Genomic DNA, 21,101 nt, shown 5'->3' with positions numbered 1-21,101 from the left:
AAGTTTTTTTTTTGCGTAATCACCACCGTGGCAAAAGTCAGCGCTGAGCTGATAACATATTGAAATTGCTGTAATCACGGGGACACGAGAGCTGGCCTGGGGAGGTCTGGGGGGTTGGAAGGCCAGTGATGAGGGATTGTGGGCTTGCTGGCAATCTGGAGGCCACATTGGTGGGGGGTGCCACTGTGCATGCACCAATCTCTGCTCTTACCCATCGGCACATGCGCAATAGAACATAGAACATTACAGCGCAGAACAGGCCCTTCGGCCCACGATGTTGCGCCGACCAGCTTTTAAAAAAAACACTAACCCACTAATCTAAACCAATCCCATTTCGTCCATAAACCTATCCACAGATCTCTTAAATGCCCCCAAACTAGGCGCATTTACAACTGCAGCTGGCAGGGCATTCCAGTCCCTCACCACCCTCTGGGTAAAGTGGCCCGCTCAGTACTACACTGCCGGCATTTGGGTGGGAATAGGCTCCACCCACTGATTTCTAAAGGAAATAATACTAGGGCACTCTGATGTGCAGTCTGTCGGAGATTCATTCTAGAAATCACTCTGAAACAAATAGCAGGATTTACTCCCATTTTCCTGCACGTTGGAAACTTGGGTTTTTTTTGGGGCGGGGGGAGAAGCGTTCCAGCCGAGGTGCTTGGCAAATACTTTGTGCTTATAGGACTTATAAAATCAAGAAGTACTGGCAAACAAATGCATTGCTAAAAAGTGTTAATTTTTTTGTTACATTTTATTCTGTAATGGAGTAAATTAAGGGGAAAAAACATAATTTCACACTGACATGATGCAGAAAATTAAAATTTTTTTTGTTTCTTGTAGGTGCATATAACACAGCTGGCCTCGTCCCAATGGGCAGTTTTTTAACGCCTGTGGTAACACCAGCTGCCTATGCTCCTCAACAAGGTCAGAACAGAATTAATTTATTTTACATCCTAAGATGCTTATTCTTGTGTTGTTAACTAAAAGTTGATTATTTGGATTGTAAGATGTAAAAGCATTTTATATCATTCCACGGTGTTGACAATAAATGTTTATCTTTGGGTCAGTGCGTGCTGAATACTCCAATCTACTGTTCTGTATTTCAGCATGCACTGTTGGTAAACCGATCCACTAATGCCAAGCTGAAATTCTGTGAACTTAATTTTCCAACAAGTAGGTTGACATGTGCCATGAATGTAACTTATAAAACAGTTATATAACACTAAGGGTAAAAGAAAGAAGATGAGTGCTAGATACGCAATGGAGAAATGAATAAAGATTGAGAAAGTGTACAAACCATGTACTATCTAATGTATTTCAAACTCTACTGAATTCAGTTAAGTTCTTGAGGAAGGATTCTGCAAAATACTTTGGTTTGTAGAGGTGATTTTTGATATGGGTAAGGTATTGGGTACATATTTGGATGTCTTGTGATTTAGCTGTTTTATGCAATTAACTGACAGTTTACCCCATTAGTTTCTGCCTTAGCTGGTTGTGCAGACTATCTTCTGTAGCCTATTCCATGGTATGTCTGTTCCAGCTACAAACTGGCACCAGTGGGAATTCACTACATTGCCCTTCAGCTTCTCAGTGGAATAAACAGCTATGATTACACTAAATAAGCTTGTCCCTCTGAGCATATATCTAATTTTCTTGGTCTTTCATGGATTGGTGTAAAAAGACTGTGGCTGGAAATTTCTGGCTGTTAGTGCTGGTGGAATCTCCTGTTCTTGTCAATGGCGCACATTCGCCTACGGTCAATGACTCCAAATGGGAATGGGATTGTTCAATGAGAAACATGTCATGGAGAGGGCAGGGAGTCCTGCCCACAATCATGGGCAGTATGGTGGCACAGTGGTTAGCACTACTGCCTCACAGCGCCAACAACCCAGGTTCAATTCTGGCCTCAGGTGACTATCTGCGTGGAGTTTGCATGTTTTTCCTGTGCCTGTGTGGGTTTCCTCTAGGTGTTCCGGCTTCCTCCCCATGCAGGTTAGGTTGATTAACCATGCCAAATTAGTGTCAGGGGATTAGCAAGGTAAATGTGTGGAGTTACAGGGATAGGACCTAGGTGGGATTGTTGTCAAGCAGGCTAGAAGGTGTTATAATTCGGGTCAGAAACTCTGAAGTGTTTCATTAAGCCAAACTGGATCATAAGTTTTGCACCTTTTTGAAGTTGGTTCAGATAAGTGTGGTATATTCCACTTACTAGAAAATTATCAGTAACTTTTATCAATTACAGACAAAACAACCAAGATAATATAAATCCTTAACAAATATATCTAAAATGTTCCGATCAAAAAAAACCTTTCTGCAGGAGACATTCAATTAATTTGAGAGGCATTATGTAAAATGGCAATGCCTAGGTAAGTTATGACAAACTGCAGGTTAGGAGATGGGACAAATCGCCTCCTGTTGCTTTGAGGTATGAAGAGATGAAAAAAGTTAAACAGAATAGCTTGATAGCCATTTATCACTGAAGTAATTTGTAGGTTGAAGGAGTGTACCAGAATTCAAATTTGAAATGGTGGCTGAGCAACATTAAATGAGAATATCTAATTTTCTGTAATCATTTATCAAATGTTATGCAATACATTTTTAATAGAAGAAATTTTTATTTCAGCTTTTCCCAGACCCACCAGCCAATTAAGTTACAATGCATCAACTGCCAACTTACATACGGCTGCGTTCTCACCTCATGGTTCTTACCCAACTGCTCCTGCAACACCTGTTGCAGCACCTGCACTTGTCCAATCACCTGCAAATCAATTAGCTTTTGCTTCAGCACCAGTAACTCCAGTCTTCCCAAGACTAGGTGCTGCCACCCCAATACCTCCTGTTTTTTCAGGTGTTCCTCTGCCAGCTGTCTCATCTGCCCCACCTCCGTATCCTGAGTGTCAGAATACTCCAACTGTGATATCAGCAGCACCACAGGTGTCTCAGGCACATGGTGAAATAATGTCAGGAAATTCTGGCATACCTACTCATGGATCAGCCACTGCAGTGTTAACATCCAGCTATAGCAACACAAACTGCAATCCTGGTATGATGCCGCAAACTGGGTGAGTATATTGTTTTTGTTAGTGCATTGTGAAATGTGTAAAACAAAAGCACCATCGTGCATTTTCAATTAAATTGCCAAACTTGACAATATGGGATTTATTTCTTTCACAAATAATGCAGTTAATGAGTTTGCTGAAAATAGCAAAACTTCAATGAACTTTGTTAACATCTTAACTAAGCATCTTTACTTTTTATCAAAATCCCCTACAATTTGCAGAGAAAAAACACGAAACAATTTTATGCCACAAAATTAAATGTGACTTGGCTCAGATGATGTGAATTTTAGCTCTCATTGAAACTTTAAAGCCCAATCTAATGTAATACTGAGCATGCTGAATGTCAGTGGTGCTAGCCAATGGATCAGATATTAAATCAGAATGTCAGTGGTGCTAGCCAATGGATCAGATATTAAATTAATGTTATGTCTGTCTGTTCAGGTGACTATTAGATCTATAATATTCAGGTGTTTATTAAACACCAACATTGGAAAGACAGAGGGTGCCAAAAACGCTTCATTTTTTTAAATTTATTGAAGTAGGAGGCACTTGACAGTACTTAATATTTGCAATTCTTCATTTTATATTTATTCCATTGTTTATGATGGATAATACTCCTGAGGTTACTTTTTTTCCTCTTCAAATTTTATCTCATTCCCTTTCGAAAGTTTTATTAATGAATCATATTGTAGAATCCCTACAGTGCAGAACAGGAGGAGGTGATCCATTCCATTGAATCTGCACCGACCCTGACAGAGCATCCCACCTAGACCCTATCCCCTGTAACCCTGCAAATTTACCTGCTAATGCCCCTACCCTGCACATCTTGTGATAGTGAAGGCAATTTAGTCTGGTCAATCAACATAATCTGCGCATCTTTGGAGCATGGGAGGAAATTGGAGCACCTGGAAGAAACCCATGCAGATATGGGGAAAATGTGCAAATTGCACACAATACCCCCAGGCTGAAATTGAACCCACGTCCTGCAGCTGTGAGGCAGCAATGCTAATCACTTTGCCATCATGTCACCCTAATGAACCTGCATTCTTTCAGGCAGTGTATTCCAAATCATAACGTTTTACTGCATTTTTTCTCCCATTTCCTTCTTGGTCCTTAACTTAAATCCATATCTTCTGATTACTGACCCTTGTGCCAGTGAAAACACTCAATCTCCATCACCTTGTTATAACGCATATTACAGTAATAAGAAAGTAATGTTAAACGGCAACAATTATGTTCTTCAAAATGAAATCTCAAAATTTTCAGTCTCAAAACACCAGGTTTGATTGCTTGCTACTGATTTCAATTACCCAGGAAACGTCCTGTCCTGTTGCGGCACTATGTTTGCATCCCTTAGTGCCTGTTAAATTGTCAAAATATTGTTGGTGCAATGGTGTTTGTTTCTGTACTTAATGACTTGCCCTAAGTCGGTCAATGCTGTTATAACTTTGATGTCTCAACATTTTTGTAATAATTCCGGGGTCTGAATTCCACCCCTGCCACTGTCAGTGGGTTTGTGGGTAGGGGTAAAATTCTTGGGCTGGGCTTCCTGCTGTCCATCCCAGCCCCTCTAGTTTTATGCTAGGGCAGGTGAGGCTGCATGTTCTTGCTCTAATTGAGATCCTTAGGCCAATTTATTAAGGGCTGTAGCCCACCCAACCTCAAATTTTAGGCTGGTGGGAAGAGGTTGGAGGATCAAAGCTTTTTAACATTGGGCCAGCAAGCGCAGAACCCTTGTGCCTCCCCTGGGACCCCAAAACATACCTCATCCTGAGATACCGGCTTTGGGAACTGCTTGCAGTCCCAGTCCTGTCCACTGCAGCTTCTGGTGGTGCAGGGACTAAAGAGCTGCTTAACAATCAGATTTGTCAGCAGCTCCTGAGGGGTGGCAGTCCCTCCTGCAGCCAATTAATGCTTGTTGGAGTGTGAAAAGACTGCAGGGCACACACAATCCCTGCCGACTCTTCAGATGGTGGAATGAGAAACTCTGTCATCCTAAAAATCCTAGCCTTGATTACTTTAAAAATGTATTACTGTTGCTTTTGTGATTCTAATTGTTGAAACTTTAATTTTGTACTATCGTTTTTCAGTTCATCTTCAGGGATTCAGACAAGTGACAGTGCTAACACATCTCCATCTATGAACAACTTCCCAGGTCTTGTGTCCTTCCCAGGAATGTCTATGTTTTTCCAAAATCAGACTTTATCACCTGCATCTCTTTCAGCACTCCAAGCAGGCATGTCTGTTGCAAATCTGTCTGGACTTCAGTCCATTGCAGCTGCAGCAACTTTGGCGGGAATGCATTCTTCTGGGGCTGCTCCATCTCTATCTGCACTCCAGAATGGTGCAATGTCAGCTACAATGCCTGGACTTCAGTCTGCTGTCCCTATTGCTGGACTCCAACCTAGTGCTGATGTTGCCTCTCTTCTTGGACTCCAGACTACAGCATCTCTGGGTGGACTTCAACCTAATGGAAATTCAACATCTCTTGCTGGACTGCAGCCTACAATATCTCTTGCTGGGTTACGTTCTGCTGCAGCGTCACCAGCTGGAATGCGATCTACTGCAGCATCGCCAGCTGGAATGCGATCTACTGCGGCATCTCCAGCTGCACTGCAAGCCGCTGCCTCTCTTGCTGGTCTACATGCTGTTGCTGCCTCTCTTGCTGGACTGCAGTCTGCTACTGCTGCCCCTTCACACCCTGGACTCCACCCTGCTTCTACATCTATTTCTGAACTCCAGTCTGTTCCTGCCTCCCCCTCTGGACTCCAACATTCAGTTTCCTCTCTCCCTGGCCTCCAGCCTGCTGCTGTCGCTCTCCCCAGATTGCAGTCATCTACAGCCTTTTCCGGACTTGATTCTATTGTGGTGGCTGCCTCTTTACCTGGATTGCAACCTACATCAAGTTCAGTATCCCTTCCCAGCCTCCAATCTGCTGTGACTGCCTCCTCTCTGCCTGGTCTTGAGTCTGCAATGGCTGCTGCTTCTTCTCTGCCTGTTCTCCAGTCTGCTTTAGGTGCTGCTTCTTTGCCTGGGATTCAGTCTCTAAGCGCTGGGTCTCTACCAGGAATCCAATCTGTTGTGGGTACTCCTGCACTGTCTGGCATCCAATCTACTATGGGCACTACCTCATTCTCTGATCTCCAGTCCACTGTAGGCACTACTTCTATCCCCAGTGTACAGTCTGGTGTGAGTATGGTGTCACCAACGGGTCTACCATCTAATGTGGATACGACATCTTTACCAGGATTCCAAACTACAATGGGGGCTGTATCACTTCCTGGATTACAACCTGCTGCACCGTCACCGTTACTGCAGGTAAGATGTGTGAGCACTCATTGAGCAGAAACAGAACAATTTTCTTCACTTTTATATCTGGGCAGAATTGGCGTGCACAGCTTCATAAATACAAGGCTGGGGCAATGAATATGTTGATTGCAGAAGATAAGAGTTAATTTCAGCTGTTCAATTTCTTGACTAATTTCTAACTTTATAGGACTTGGAAGCAAAAGTAGAACTTTGACCCATCAAGCCTGCTCCACTGTTCACTAAACTATGGCTGCTCTGGTTGTAATCTCAACTCTACTCTTGTGTTTAATATCCATAACCTCTAACTCCCTTTGTCTATCAAAACTCTGTCAGCCTTGAATTTATTCAATGATCTAGCCTCCACTGCTCTCTTGAAACGAGTATTCCAAAGAGTAGTGACCCCAAAGTTCCTCTACTGTTTACTCAGTACAAATATGGAAAAGTCCCACTTTTTTTAGTTGTCTTTTTAAATTCTGCACATGTAAGTAATGAAGCACGGAAAGTTTAATTATATTAAACTTATTGGTTAACTATTAGTATCAAATATTCCTGTGATTTGTTGTACTTTTTAACTGGTAGCAGTGTTGAGTCTTATTAAGTAGAGTTGAAAGGACTGGGAATCCTATAAAATCAGGCTGAGACTCATTGGATTGAGTGATCAAAAGTACTTTTTCATGTATAGTGAAAGACCATATAAGTTATTTTATAGAGTATGTTAATTATAGTGGATCAGAAAATGGGAAGAGTTCAATTAATTCTGTTCTTTGGAATTGTTCACCCCAGAGTGCTGTGGATATGCCATTATTGCATATATTTAAAACAGATTTTTGATGTCACGGGGAATCAAGGGGATATGGAAAATAGGTGAAAATCAGCTATGATCACGGTGAATGGAGAAATGGGGCCACAAGGTCTAATCTTCCTGTCATGGTTTCCCGTTCTGAATCTTCTCGAAATGAATCTGAGATTTGTAACCTATGTGTAGAATTGTTATGTATTTGTGCAGATTAAAAACCCGGCTCGGGTCACTGGCTGTGTGGAGTTTGCACATTCTCCTCGTGTCTGCGTGGGTTTCCTCTGGGCACTCCAGTTTCCTCCCACAGTCCAAAGATGTGTGGGTTAGGTTGATTGGCCATGCTAAGAAATTGCCCCTTAGTGTCGAGGGATCAGTGGGTATAATATGTAGGGATATGGGGGTAGGGCCTGGGTGGGATTGTGTTCGGTGCAGGCTCGATGGGCTGAAGGGCCTCTTTCTACACTGTAGGGTTCTGAAATTCTATGAGAAACAGAACCAAATGTTGGTACAAGATGAAGACCAGACCCTAGAATTCTGAAAGGTATAACTGAAGAAATAATGGAGGTGATTCTCATCCTGCTGTGCTGCTTTTTTAGCACAGTGAGCCAGGAGTGGGTTTCCTCCAGGTACTCTGCTTTCCTCCTGCAGTCCCACGAAGCACTGTGGCCTCCACGGGTCTCCTGGTGCCAGATTTCCGGTGCCATCAGCTCTGAGCCAGAAATTGGCATGGAGCATCATGTATTTAAATGTGCATTTTAATATCAGTTTTAATGCAAATTCAATGCTTAGAACTTTTTTTGGGAGAATCACTGCCGATATGGTTAACGTTTCTGTAACTGTGTCATGTAGTTTGTATTGTTAAATACAAAAGCTCCACCTTGTGGTGAAGATGGTTAGAAGTTTTGCAATGTCAATTCTAGGTGATCTGTTGATTGTTCATAAAGATATAAGGAAGAACAAAGTAAGTCACATTAGCTATCTGTGATCAGGTGAAAAATATAGAAGCGATTGAAAGCATTCGATCTTTTTAATTATGCCTTCATTGGGAGGATACAAACAGAGTAGGAAGATTCCAGAATGAAATCAGCTTATGAGGAAAGGCTAAGAAAACTAAACTTGTTCTTGTTAAAGAAACATTTAAAAAGGACAAGATCCAGACCTATGAAAACATAGGTCTTATTCAGTAAGTTGCAAGTGCAAACCTGAAAAATGTGAATACAATGCAATATGAATAATTGCTTGATGGTATAGAACTTGAATATTGCTGAAAGGAGAGAAATATTTCTGTAGCTTTTCATTTTGCACTTATCAAGAATACTAATTTTCAAATGACCATGACAATTTATACAACAGGAGAAAAGGGTAAAGATTGGTTGGCAAGTAGACCAGCTCCTGCTTGCAAAACGCTAAACAAAACACCTACTGTTAGGTGTCATTTGCTGAACAATCCTGAATGAGCTAATAGTTGCACAAACAACCAATTCAAGATAATCAGTTGAGCTCATAATATGGCTCATTTACACTTGCTAGAAGTGACATACATTGATTTGCAGGAACCTTTGCTCACAAAAGGAATATGTTCAAACCTTGGTGAGCCTGCAGTTCTTCACTATGGTAACACCTTGGTAAGCCATTGCTAATCAGTCAGCACCTTTTTTCTCCTGTAGTGTAAATTGTTGTGATTGTTTGAAATTTGGCATTTGATGAGTGCAAGATGAAAAGCTTCCGCAACATGTCTCAAAAATATTCAGATGCAATATTGGAAAGTGTCCAGCAAAATTATATTTAGGAGGAAATTTATTTTCCACCGAATTATGTAGAATTTGAATAGATGTGCATCAGAAATACTTAAAGAATAGCTGATTGAATCCTTTAAAAAAATTAATAACTATCTAGTTATGTAAAGGAATAAAAGTCAAATAAAATATTAATTGAACAAAATTGCCAGCAGTGTTTGTCAAGCCCAGCAAATGTGGACTGAATTGCAGAATGGTTATAATGCTGAAGGAGACCACGTGGCCTGTTATGTCTTTGCTGGCTCTCCAAAGGAACAGTTCATTTAGTGCCATACACTCACCACCTCCCCATAACACTGCACATTCTTCCTTTCCAGATAATTTAATCCCTCCTCAAATGATTAAATTGAACCTACTTATACCTAACTCTCACTCCCAGGCAATGCATTCCACATCCTAACCATGCCCTGTGTGACATTTCCTCATGGCACCATTGCTTTTTTAGCGATAACCTTAAATGTATCTTGATCCTTCCACCAATAGGAACAATTTTTATCTACCTATTCATTCCAGATCCCTCATGATTTTGAATATCTCTATCAAATTGCTTCCTGTTATGTATTTGTATTTATTCCTATTGGCTGACTGGAAATGATGTAAAAACCTAACTTGGGAAACGTAGAGAAGCAGCAGCCATGGAAGCGATCACGCACGGTTAATAAATCACTATTTGTTTTTTACCCAAAGTCTGACTCGTGTATTACATCTCCAATGCAGAGCAAAACCTGGATGAGGACTGTGTGCTTGCGAGCCACGCAGAAAAAGGAAATTAACTGAGGGACAGTTGGAATAAAAAGAAAATTTTTGCACAGGCCAAGGAGACCAATGGGATAGGTAGACATGAGTAAAAGATACACTGCAACGAGATTATAGAGCTGACTGTGATAAATGGGTCTGAATTCAATTGGGTATCTTGTTTAAGAAAATTGGGGTGGCTGCTGGATGTTTAGGTGTGATACAAAGATACGGGAAACCTGCTGTGAATAATGGCAGGAGATTTTGGCATCTTACAACTCTTTGACAAAAATGGGGAGCAATGGAGCTTTTGTACCAAACGCTTTGACTATCTTGTTCAGGCAAACAAAGTAGCTGAAGATATTATGATGCCTACTTTCCTGAGCGTGAATGGTGAAAAACTTTAATCTCTTCCACAGTTTAGAGCAACTTTACAAACCCGACACTAAAATATACAAACAGATTATGGACATTTTGTAGACGTTTTGTAAGTATTTTTCACCAAAACCCTTAGTGATTGCAGAGTGCTTTAGATTCCACAAAAGAAGTCAGGAGGAGGGGGAGTCGCACTATTAAAAGACTTGCAAGATATTGAGATTGGAAATGTGCTGAATGACGCCATGCAGTACAGATTTGTTTGTGTCTACGCATGAAAGCAATACAAAAGTGTTAACTGAGAATTTTACTCTGTAGAAGGCCATTGAAATCGCTGTTTCTATGGAATTGGCTCCAAAGGAAGCTCCACAATTGAGTTTGTGTATTCAGATACATAGAATGTCTGCTGAAAGCCGTCGGCCGATTGGCATCATGGGCCTTCACAAAGGTGCCTGCACCTCAGAATATTAACCAGTTACGTTCCTTCCTGGAATTGTTGAACTATTATGGAAGATTTGTCCCAAACTTGGCTCTATTCTGAAACTATTATATAACTTCTTGTGCCAGAACAAGACACGGAAGTGGTCAGATCAATGCAATAATGCCTTCAGACATGCCAAAGAAACATCACTTAAGTCACTCATGCATTTTAATCCTACTTTACCCATACAGTTAGTTTGTGGTGCACCACCTTAAGGCGTAGGAATGTTGCTGTCCCATATCATGCCATCAGGTGAAGAAAGACCTACTGCCTTTGCTTCTCAAACCTTGAGCAAAGCTGAAAGTAACTATGCTCAGATTGAACAGGAAGCATTGGGCATCTTTTTTTTTGGAGTAAAGAAACTCCATCAGTTCCTGTAAACTCTCTCCCACATATTGCTGACAGATCATTGTCCACTTGCTACCATTTTTTGGATTAGATTCGGTTATTTGCAGCAAGTAGAATGCAAAGATGAGCATTACTGTTGCCTGCACATACTTGCACAGATAGAGTATCTGATGAACGGGTGCGACAACAATAATCGCTCCCTCAATGTCAACAAAACGAAGGAGATTGTCATCCATTTCAGGAAGCATAAAGAAGAGCATAGCCTTATCTACATCAATGGGGATGAAGTAGAAAGGGCCGAAAGCTTCAAGTTTTTAGGTGTCCAGATCACCAACGACCTATCCTGATCCTGCCATGCTGACGCTATAGTTAAGAAAGCCCACCAATGCCTCTCCTTTTTCAGAAGACTAAGGAAATTTGGCCTGTCAGCTACAACTCTCACCAACTTTTACAGTTGCATCATAGAAAGCATTCTCTCTGGTTGTATCACAACATGGTATGGTTCCTGCTCTGCCCGAGACCGCAAGGAACTACAAAATATACAGACTAGCCTCCCATCAATTGACTCTGTCTACACTTCCCTCTGCCTTGGCAAAGTAGCCAGCATAATAACTACACATCTGGACATTCTCTCTTCCACCTTCTTCCTTTGGGGAAAAGATATAAAAGTTTGAGGTCACGTACTAACCGACTCAAGAACAGCTTCTCCCCTGCTGCTGTCAGAGTTTTCAATGGACTTACCTCGCATTAAGTTGATCTTTCGCTACACCCTAGCTACGACTAACACTACATTCTGCACTCTCTTGTTTCCTTCTCTATGTATGCTTTGTATAGCGCGCAAGAAACAATACTTTTCACTATGTTAATACACGTGACAATAATAAATCACTATGTACTGACACTCAAGTCTATATTGTAACGTGGATGGACTTTCAAATTTGTCACTGTCTGGCAGTTTGCCAGACTGCTTGAAAGGGAATATCTTCTACTTTGCGCAAGTAGACAACACATCCATCGCTTCTAAGCAAGTGAGAAAACACACTTGGAGTCATCCTGTGCTTTCAGAAGTGATAAATATGATTTTACGAGAAAATACTTTTGGAACTAACACCTAACCTGAAATCCTGCTACTCCAGGAGATTGGAGCTGTCACTATAGTCAGGATGTGAATGTGCCACTACTGGGGAAGTGGGTGTTAAAGAAGTTTACAAGAGGCCATTGTGGAGTCATATGCATGAAGGCAAAACAAGAAGTTAATTCTGGTGGCCTGGATCTGATGTACAAAATGAGGAGAAAGCTGGAATAATGTGCTTCTTGTGCCATGGTAAGAAATTTGCCATCCCTAGCACCACTGCATCCATAAGAATGGCCTGAAGAAGCTTGCAACATGCACATGTGGATTTTGCAGGACCTTTTGAAGGACATGTGCTCTTAGTAATGGTTGGTACTTACACCAAATGACCAGAGATCAATGTGATGACATCTATCTCATCTGAGAAGACTAATTAAAAAAAACTAGAAGTATTTAGTTGCTTTGGATTTCCTGAACAGCTGGTAAATGATAACAGTCTTCAATTTGTCTCGCAGGAATTTGAGAATTTCCTGCAAAAGAATGTTATTCAACACATTACTTCCAAGTCATGTCACCCTGCTACTAATGGACTAGCGAAATATTTTGTTCAAATGCCGAAACACCCTTTGAAAGCAACAAAGGAACAAGATTCGCTTATCAAATACCTTAAATTTTTACTGGTCTACCAGAATACCACATATTCCACAACCAAGACTTCTCCTGCCTTACTCATCCTATTCGATATCTTGAAACCTCCAAAAACTAAGCAAACTGGGAGACAGCAATTCTGTAGTATCCTCCACTATTCATAATACTTCCAAGTTGAATCGCCCACAGATTTTTGCAATTGTGTCCTGTATACCAAGGTCTAGACTCTAGATCATTAATCAGGAAGGGAAGGAATCTCAATACTGAACTCTGAGCACCTTCAATATAATGCAACTAATTTAAATAAAAAGCAATATACCACATCTGAATCATGTGCTGATTGATCTACCATATGACAATAGACTACTGAGGTTTTGAGAATTATAAAATAAGAGACGGATAAACAAAAAAGGGGGAGGATAAACTCTACAAAGACAGGACTTAACTGCAATATGTTTTCAGAATGTGTAACCCCTCACCTCAGTCAAGTAATAGAAGCATTGAAGAATTAGCATACATTAAAGAAACAAAAGAACTTAAGTAGGCAAGGTAGCAGGAAACAAAGAAAATGAATATGGAATTTTTTTGAAAAAACAGATCCTGGAGATTAGGGTCGCAAGAAACTGGCTTAATGTTTAAACAGAAGGTGCTGGCAAAATACAGCGTGCAAAATCAGGTTTGAGAAAGAGAAAAAATGGTCAAAATAAATGCAGTCAGTGCTAGTTCCTCTTTCCAAGGAACATCAACCCAAATTCCCCACCCCCCCGCCCCTGGATATTGATGGACACCACTCCTCCACATTCAGAGGAGACATGACTAATAGCAATCAATTAAATAGATTAAAAAGAGAAAAGTTCTAGTGGAGCCAAGACATTGGAGGCTACACATGCGAGAGGGGAGCGCTGCATTACAGAAGTTTTTGTTGCTCAAATCTAGGTATAAAATAAAATGTATTCTCTAGGTACAGCCCGATTAACTGTCCGTTGCATGAGGAATAGTGATTGGTTGCACTGTGATGTGACCAATACTAAAATGGAAATTGAGTAGCAAATGAGAAAGCACAGTTGCCACACCAATCTGAGCACCTTATGTTACAATTACTAGCGCAATCACTGTTCATTGTTTTTTTTTTCCAGACACATTCAGCTGCAACTCTGGAGAATTTTTCAACTCAGGGCAACAGTGGTTTTGCATGCTACTCATCTGCACCAGGAACTCCATACTCCCTGCAACCTGGCTTGCCTTCTCAACTAGGATGGCAGTAAATAATGGACTTGCTCTTGAGTATCTTGTATGCTTCAGATATAAAACTGATGCTTGTTGAATTTATCCAGCTCTTTGATTAGACATACAGTAGATTTAGCAGTGTATGTAGGTGAAACTTGATGGTAATTTTTCTTATAGAAGATATCTAAAGATATAAAATTAAGAGATGAAATAGAAACAACGTTTTAACATTGATATGCTCCTCATTTGTCTCACTAACTGCTATCTCTCATTCAAGTGTTAACTGTGGGATATCACTTAGATGTATTGCGTTAAGAAGTGTTAATACAAAGGGACAGAAATTATTGAACTAATAATCCAGAGGACTGGGCTAATGAAGTGAAGCCATGAGTTGGAATCCCAACACAGAAGCTAGGGAATTTAATTTCAGATAATTAAATCTGGAATAAAAATCAGTAACGATCACAATGCAACTACTGGATTGTAATTTAAAGCCCATCTGATCTGCTGATTCACTATTGAGCTTTGGGGAAATAAATCTGCTGTCCTTGGTTGAGATTGTATGTGACTGTAGACCCACAGAAATGTGGTTAACTCTTAACTATCCTCTGAAATGGCTGGCAGGCTATTCAGTTGTCAAGGAAGTGGCTCACCACTTAAAGTAATAAATTGTGAATGAATAAGAAACGTATTTGTATAGTCTTCCAAGTGTACTGCAAAAGGCTATCTCAGTTGTATGTTGTAGAAGATGAACTGTTAATTATGAATTTTCTGAAGATTAATTAGTATATTTGTTCTGGCCTTGTTCCATTCATACTGACTTGTGGAAAGGCATAAAACTAGGGTTTGATAAGTTTATATTATTTCCTATTGCCTGACCAAATACATGTTAAATTAGAATTAGCTAATGGGATCGGTCATCTCTCAGCTCAATTATTGAGCAAAGTTGCATTTGAAGAGTGGGATAGCTCAATGGATTATATATGCCTTTGCTCACTATCAACCAGATATTGTTATTCTTGTTGACACTTGTGGAATAAACCCAGATCTCCTCTATCCTGTGACTAATCAAGTGGCATATTACAGTTTGTGGCATTGTTTTGATGAAGCTGTTATAGTTGTCTTCTCATTCACTGAAGAAGGACAAGACACTCAGCCTTTGTGACTCTCTGCCACAGTAATAGATTTATAGCTCTTTCCCCTCCCTTCCTCTCTCCTATTCACTCCTTCCATCATCAACATGGGGTAGCAGTATTGTGTACCGTCTAAAGAAGCATTGCAGGAACTCACCAAGGTTCCTTAGACAGTATCTTCCAAGCCCATGACCATTACCATCTAGAAGGACGAGGCTAGCAGATATATGGGGCACCACCAACTGCAAGTTTCTACCCAAGCCATTCATCATTCTGACTTGGCAATAAATCGCCATTCCTTTACTATCACTAGGTCAAAATTTTGGAGCTTCTTCCCAAACAGCACTGAGAGTTTACCTACACCACATGGACTCCACTATCTTCTTGGAGGCAATTTGGGATTGTCAGTAAATGTTGGCTTGCTGTTAAATGTTTATTTTTTAAATCAGGTCAGGATCCCAATGCAACCTTGACCCCTTATGGTGTTCCCAGGGAAAAGTTGGGAGTGTAACAGGGAAACCTGAGGTTGTGGTGGGAAGCCAATTTGAGTAATTAAGGAGGCAATTGCGGCACTTCTGCACATAAATTCTCTCTTGTCCAACAGCTGAGGAGTTTCACCCTACATCTGCAACTTATTAGTTTGAAGCAAACAAGTGAATAGTGGGAACAGCTCCCACTAAAACTGGTGAGCTGTAAAGACTTTGATCAGTTATACTGAGGATCTCCGGCCATGGCCAGATGAGAGGTCAAAGCACTCCTTTTATTAGAGACTGCTTGGCAGGTAATTACCCATTTCTTAGATGGCACTTCACCTGTCCACTGCTTCATCCACCTTTTAGGTGCACCTCCCTGCTGCCAGTCTTACTTGGCCACATACATCATCTGTTCCTGCTTGCTCATTGTTGTCCCTCTGCTGATTCTCCAGGCGGCACAGTAGCACAGTGGTTAGCACTGCTGCTTCACAGCTCCAGGGTCCTGGGTTTGATTCCTGGCTTGGGTCACTGTCTGTGTGGAGTTTGCACATTGTCCTCGTGTCTGCGTGGGTTTCCTCCAGGTACTCTGGTTTCCTCCCACAGTCCAAAGATGTGCAGGTTAGGTTGATTGGCCATGCTAAGAAATTACCCCTTAGTGTCCAGGGATGCGTAGATTAGAAGGATTAGTGAGTATAATAAGTAGGGATATGGGGGTAGGGCCTGGGTGGAATTGTGTTCGGTGCAGGCTTGATGGACCAAAGGACCTCTTTCTGCACTGTAGGGTTCTATGTTCTACCTGTTCTAAAAGTAAGAGTACAACATTACTAGCCTTTCTCTCCATTCCTGTGGCAGTTAGAGCTTGAAAAATCTCATGTGCTGTTCAGCTTTTATGCCCCAAGTTTCCCAAACCAAATGCTTTTCTTGCGCCAAAACAATTACTGACCAATACCTTTCTTAATACCTCGTATCAAGGATGACTCTTTCTTGTAATTGATTGGGTGGAATATATCTATTCCATGTCCCTATTACTTGGTTCTGCTTCCAACAGTTAGCTGAGTTAAACTACATTTATTAACAGCAGCATAAAGCCAAATTTTGAAACCAGAACAGAAATGATTAACCAGCTTGAACTATCTTTATTCAAAGCAAAATGTTTAAAAATTTAAATGATACACAAACCCTTTCCCTCCAGCACCAAAATTAGGTTTGATTCCAATACAGATTACAAGAATAACTACAATTAGGAAAATAACAATGAAAAAATAAAATTACAGGGTTTAATCCTGAATGGGTCAGTCAAGTTCATACATTTTGTTCTTTTAAAAGTGTACAGCCCAGGCACAATCAAATAATAAATTGCAATGCAGCAGAACCTCAAAAAGTGAGTACTTTGGATCCAGGAAATGAGCATATGACCATCTTTTTTATAATGGAAGCTGGCAGTTTTCCAGTGATTGAATAATAAGTTTATCTTTAATTTTTTTGCATATTATGGAGACATTTTACCCACTCCGCACACTGTAGTTTGAGGGCCCTCAAAACACTTTGGGGTCTTGCTTTAATTCTTGCCTATACTAGCAGTATAGAATAGTACCTAGAATAATTAGACATGGAAAAGATATTTCTATTTATGAGGGAGTCTAAAACAAAAGGGTCATAAATATAAGGTGGTGACTAATGAATCCAATTTAGAAGAAAGTTTTTACTCAGGGAATGATTAGAATTTGAAACATGATCATCCATTGAGTTGGAAACTAGTTAAGCACATGAAGAAGAAATGGAAGGATATTCTGATACGGTTTGATTAAGTAGGGAACTGGTTCTTATGGAGCGTAAATATCCCAGGTCATTTAGGCTGAATGACCTGTTTCTCTCTCGTAAATGCTGTATAATTCTAAGTAGTTTGAAAGCAGGCTTTAACTGTGTTCAACCAATGAATAGTCCTTCTCTTTAAAATAAAAGTCTTCTCCATTCATTATCTGTTTTGCCTAGAAAGATATAAATGTTTTAAACATTAAGGAAAAAAGTTGATAAGAGAAAATAATTGATTTGGATAAAAGGTTATGGAAAAATAGGAAGGAAGAAAATTGACATAGCCAACACATTTACATTTTTTCAAATGTTTGGTGTAAACTTGTGTTTTCATTCTTTTTGATTTAGTTATTTAGGAGTAATGCAGCTATTAAAACTATTCCTTTTGTTTAAGTACTGAGTTGGAAACAAATAAAACTAGCTGGTCAAGTGAAGCAAGGCTATTCCTGATTTTACTTCAATTTTAAAGATTCAAATAAAGATATTGTAGAATATGTAAAATTTTAATTTACAGTTCACACTAAAATATAGTAAAATGTTCAATAAATAGTTATATGTCAATATTTTAGTTTCTACTTAGTGTTTATAACTTTGAGGTTCTACTGTGTGAATTTAGTGTCCCACAAACAATTCTTGATCATTTTACATTCTTTAGAGATAAATTTGTAGATGAAAACATGAGCATTTTTTCAAAGAAACAGAAAGCTAGAATTCATTGCTGTGAGAAATTAGTGGATGTTTTACTATTAATTTGATTTTAAAGGATTTTTATTAACATATGTACTCTAGAATATATCCTTACAATGGTGTTGATCTTTTTTTAAAAGACAAAACATTTCCTCCTTAATGCTTTGGGTTGAATGCTGACAGTTAAGGCTATTTGAGGACTGTACTGTTGAGCATTATGTGAATTTGCTGGCATACTAATCAAAGAGTTGGCACAACACATCCTATCAATGGGGACGTTCTTGGTTCACCTACTGATTCTCTTCATTTCATGTGTGTGTTTAACAGAATTGTACAAATGGAACATTTTGTTTATTACTTAGGTGTGCATACTAAAAGGCTTTAGCTATAATACATTTGAAAGTTGTACATGTTCTCTAGCAGTCATGTTGAGTATTGTGTAAGCAGTTTAAAATCTAACCTCTGAATCAAACTGTATTGAATTTAATTTAACAATATTGGATTTTTACATTTGTTGGTATGATGGAGTATCAACTTTAAAAATGTTTTTTAAAACTTAAAGCTGTAAAGCTTATAAAAATATGCATCCTTGACATTCTTTTTTAAATAGTATAGAGGATGCTAATATGCGAGAATGGTCAAACTGGCACTTTCAGAAAACTAGTTCTGTTTCATTGTTAATACATTTATAAGGGTGTCATCAATGTAAAGTTCATTGTTCTAAATATAGTGTATAGACTTGCAAGTTAAAATGAACTTGTTCCTCAGTGTAGCGTGTAAAAGAAAAGTTACTTGATCTTTGTTTTGAGCTTTGTTTGTCTTGATGCACTGTTTTGGTACACCATCAGAACTTGCTTTTTTCCTACTTGTACACCTTCAAGCCCCTGAATATTCTTTTGTACTTGTGAAGTCACTTACATGTTCTTCATTACAGATATATTTTGCAGTCACCTAAGCCAAATATGTCACTGGCCATTTCTTGGAAATAGAAATAAGTATGTGAGGAAAGTCGAGCATGAGAAAAGACCCATGTCCAATGAAAGATCCTGTTAGTGTCCAGATGCACTTGGAATGCACCTAAAGTGGTTTTCAAACTGTCCAATCTAGTAGGTGGTTCTAAATATTTACATTTTCTGTAAGATCTTCACAACAGCAGTTTTAAATTTACTTCCAAACAATTTAATATCAACAGGTTCTACTTTCCTGACGGTGTGAAATAATATTTTGGAATTAATTTATCTAAATCATTTGATAACATTCAATGTTTTATATAGATTACCACCCCCCACCCCCCCCCCCCCCCCCCCCCCAACCAAACATACGCGCACTTTTATTTCCTTCAAACCAAAAAGCTTGAACCTCTCTAATATTCGATCTTCTTTAATCTTGATGAGTTTTTGCTCTAAACTGCACTTTCTCTAAAATGTTTTTGGTGATGCCCAGAATTGAATATAGTTTTCTCAGATTACAGAACTTTAGCATATCTCCAGAGGCTTGTACTTCACTGTTCTAATTATAAGTAAAGGGGTTGGGTGGGCGGGTGGGGTGGTAAAATTGGAATTACTGGGAGGAAGCTCATGTGAGGCAATGACCAATTGGGTTGAATTACTGGCTTGTGTTGTAGAGACTCTGTTTACAGATTGAACTTTTTTATATTCAGTTTATGATATAAAGTAATATGCTCAAGGCAACGCATATGAGATTACAAAGTTTTTTGTAAATATGCCAACCATCAACAAGAAGCCCTTGTTCAACAGTAATTCATTTTGCTATCTGTTACTTATGAGCTTGCCATTTTATTATTGATGGACCGTATTTTTAATGCAATAAGAAAAATGCCTTAAAATAACTCTTGGTTGGATTCTATATTGCAACATCATATTGACGTTTTTAATTATTAAAATTAGTTACAGTTGTATAGACTCTGTCCTAAATGCGGAACCACTTACTAGCTTGTCTGCTTGACCTTCTGCATTAAATAGGTTTTTTGTTTGACACATGGCAAAAGGAAGGGAGAGAGGAAATGGCAGCTATAATGACATTATGTGCTTGTATTATTGATAATTAAAACAAATTGGATGCAGTGGAATTTCTGCTCTTTCAAGCATTGATTTGATCATGTGACTTGCTATTTGTGATGTGTGGAGTTTTCTTTTTAGAATCGATTTGACTTTTCATTGTGTATTGTTCATGTGTTCATAGCAGTTTTACTTTAGTATATAAGAGATTGTATTTTGTTCAGTAACCTACTAAAATGTATGTATGTAAGTAGCAAGAACATTGCTTTTATTGTGATATGACCTACTGGATAATTATTGATTCAAAAAATGCTTCTGCAATAAAACTTGTTTGGTATACAGTATGTGACCTGTAGTATTGAAAAATTACTTAATTTCACTTGGAAGCATTTTCAGAGCTGACGTGATTTCTAGCCAAGGGTATTCAGATTTCCAAGTCATTTGCAGAGTTTTATACTATAGTAATTTTTCAGAGAAATCCACACCCATGTTTGCAAGTAATAACTTGGGATCCGTTTTCACCTTTTCACTAAAATAATTTCCAAACAGGCATGCCTGTTTGAAAGTCTGGTTTTAGCCTACTATCTTGGGGCTAATTGACAATTTGTTTTAAGGATGTTTAAATCCTAACATCAAAAAGGCTCAGCACTTGACCACTGTTTAGAGACAACTTTGTGGAATGGTAAATGTCTCTGTGCATCCATTTGCATTAAAAGCATAGAGTGCGCTATATGATGCGTTATGGAACTTTTCTGGATGCTGGAATTCTAGTTGGAGAAGGTCAAGAAGTTTAGGGGCATCTTTTACTCTCAGCTAGGAAGTTACTACTCTTTTCTGCAGCAGGTGATGTTGTTCTGTCTGGCCTCACCTCCCATTTTTCCTTCAGATCATGTAACCAACTACTCCCTTTCTCCTGGTGACTTCTATAATGTTCCCAGTAATATAAATGTAAAGGATTTCCAGTCAAAACCTTGATGATGATATGGTGTGTGGCTTGTCTGGAGATTTGTTGCAAGTTAAATTAAGTCAAATGTAGGCTAACTTCATACATAAAGCTGCTCAAGGGTCCAAAATAGACTTCTAGGGTTGAAGAAATATTGAACAGTTCTGAGGTGATCTGCACACTTTGAAA

The 21,101-nt window shown here is 39.3% G+C and overlaps 1 protein-coding gene across 3 annotated transcripts in view; it reads left to right on the top strand.

Moving 5' to 3' along the window:
* Positions 1-18,738, top strand: part of proser1 (proline and serine rich 1) — a 36,231-nt gene extending 17,493 nt beyond the window's left edge. For all 3 annotated transcript variants that reach the window (XM_080197494.1, XM_080197493.1, XM_080197495.1), the window contains 4 exons: positions 841-924; positions 2,624-3,062; positions 5,150-6,377; positions 13,756-18,738. In XM_080197494.1, the coding sequence (XP_080053620.1) occupies positions 841-924; positions 2,624-3,062; positions 5,150-6,377; positions 13,756-13,884 (1,880 nt within the window). In that variant the 3' untranslated portion in view covers positions 13,885-18,738. The remainder of the gene's footprint in view (positions 1-840; positions 925-2,623; positions 3,063-5,149; positions 6,378-13,755) is intronic.
* The last annotated feature ends 2,363 nt before the right edge of the window (positions 18,739-21,101 follow it).

Source organism: Carcharhinus amblyrhynchos, chromosome 10 (assembly GCF_965287045.1).
Source record: "Carcharhinus amblyrhynchos chromosome 10, sCarAmb.v2.hapA, whole genome shotgun sequence".
NCBI classification, from domain to species: Eukaryota; Metazoa; Chordata; class Chondrichthyes; order Carcharhiniformes; family Carcharhinidae; genus Carcharhinus; species Carcharhinus amblyrhynchos.
Note: the sequence above shows the minus strand (reverse complement) of the source record. Positions and strands in the feature narration are given on the sequence as shown.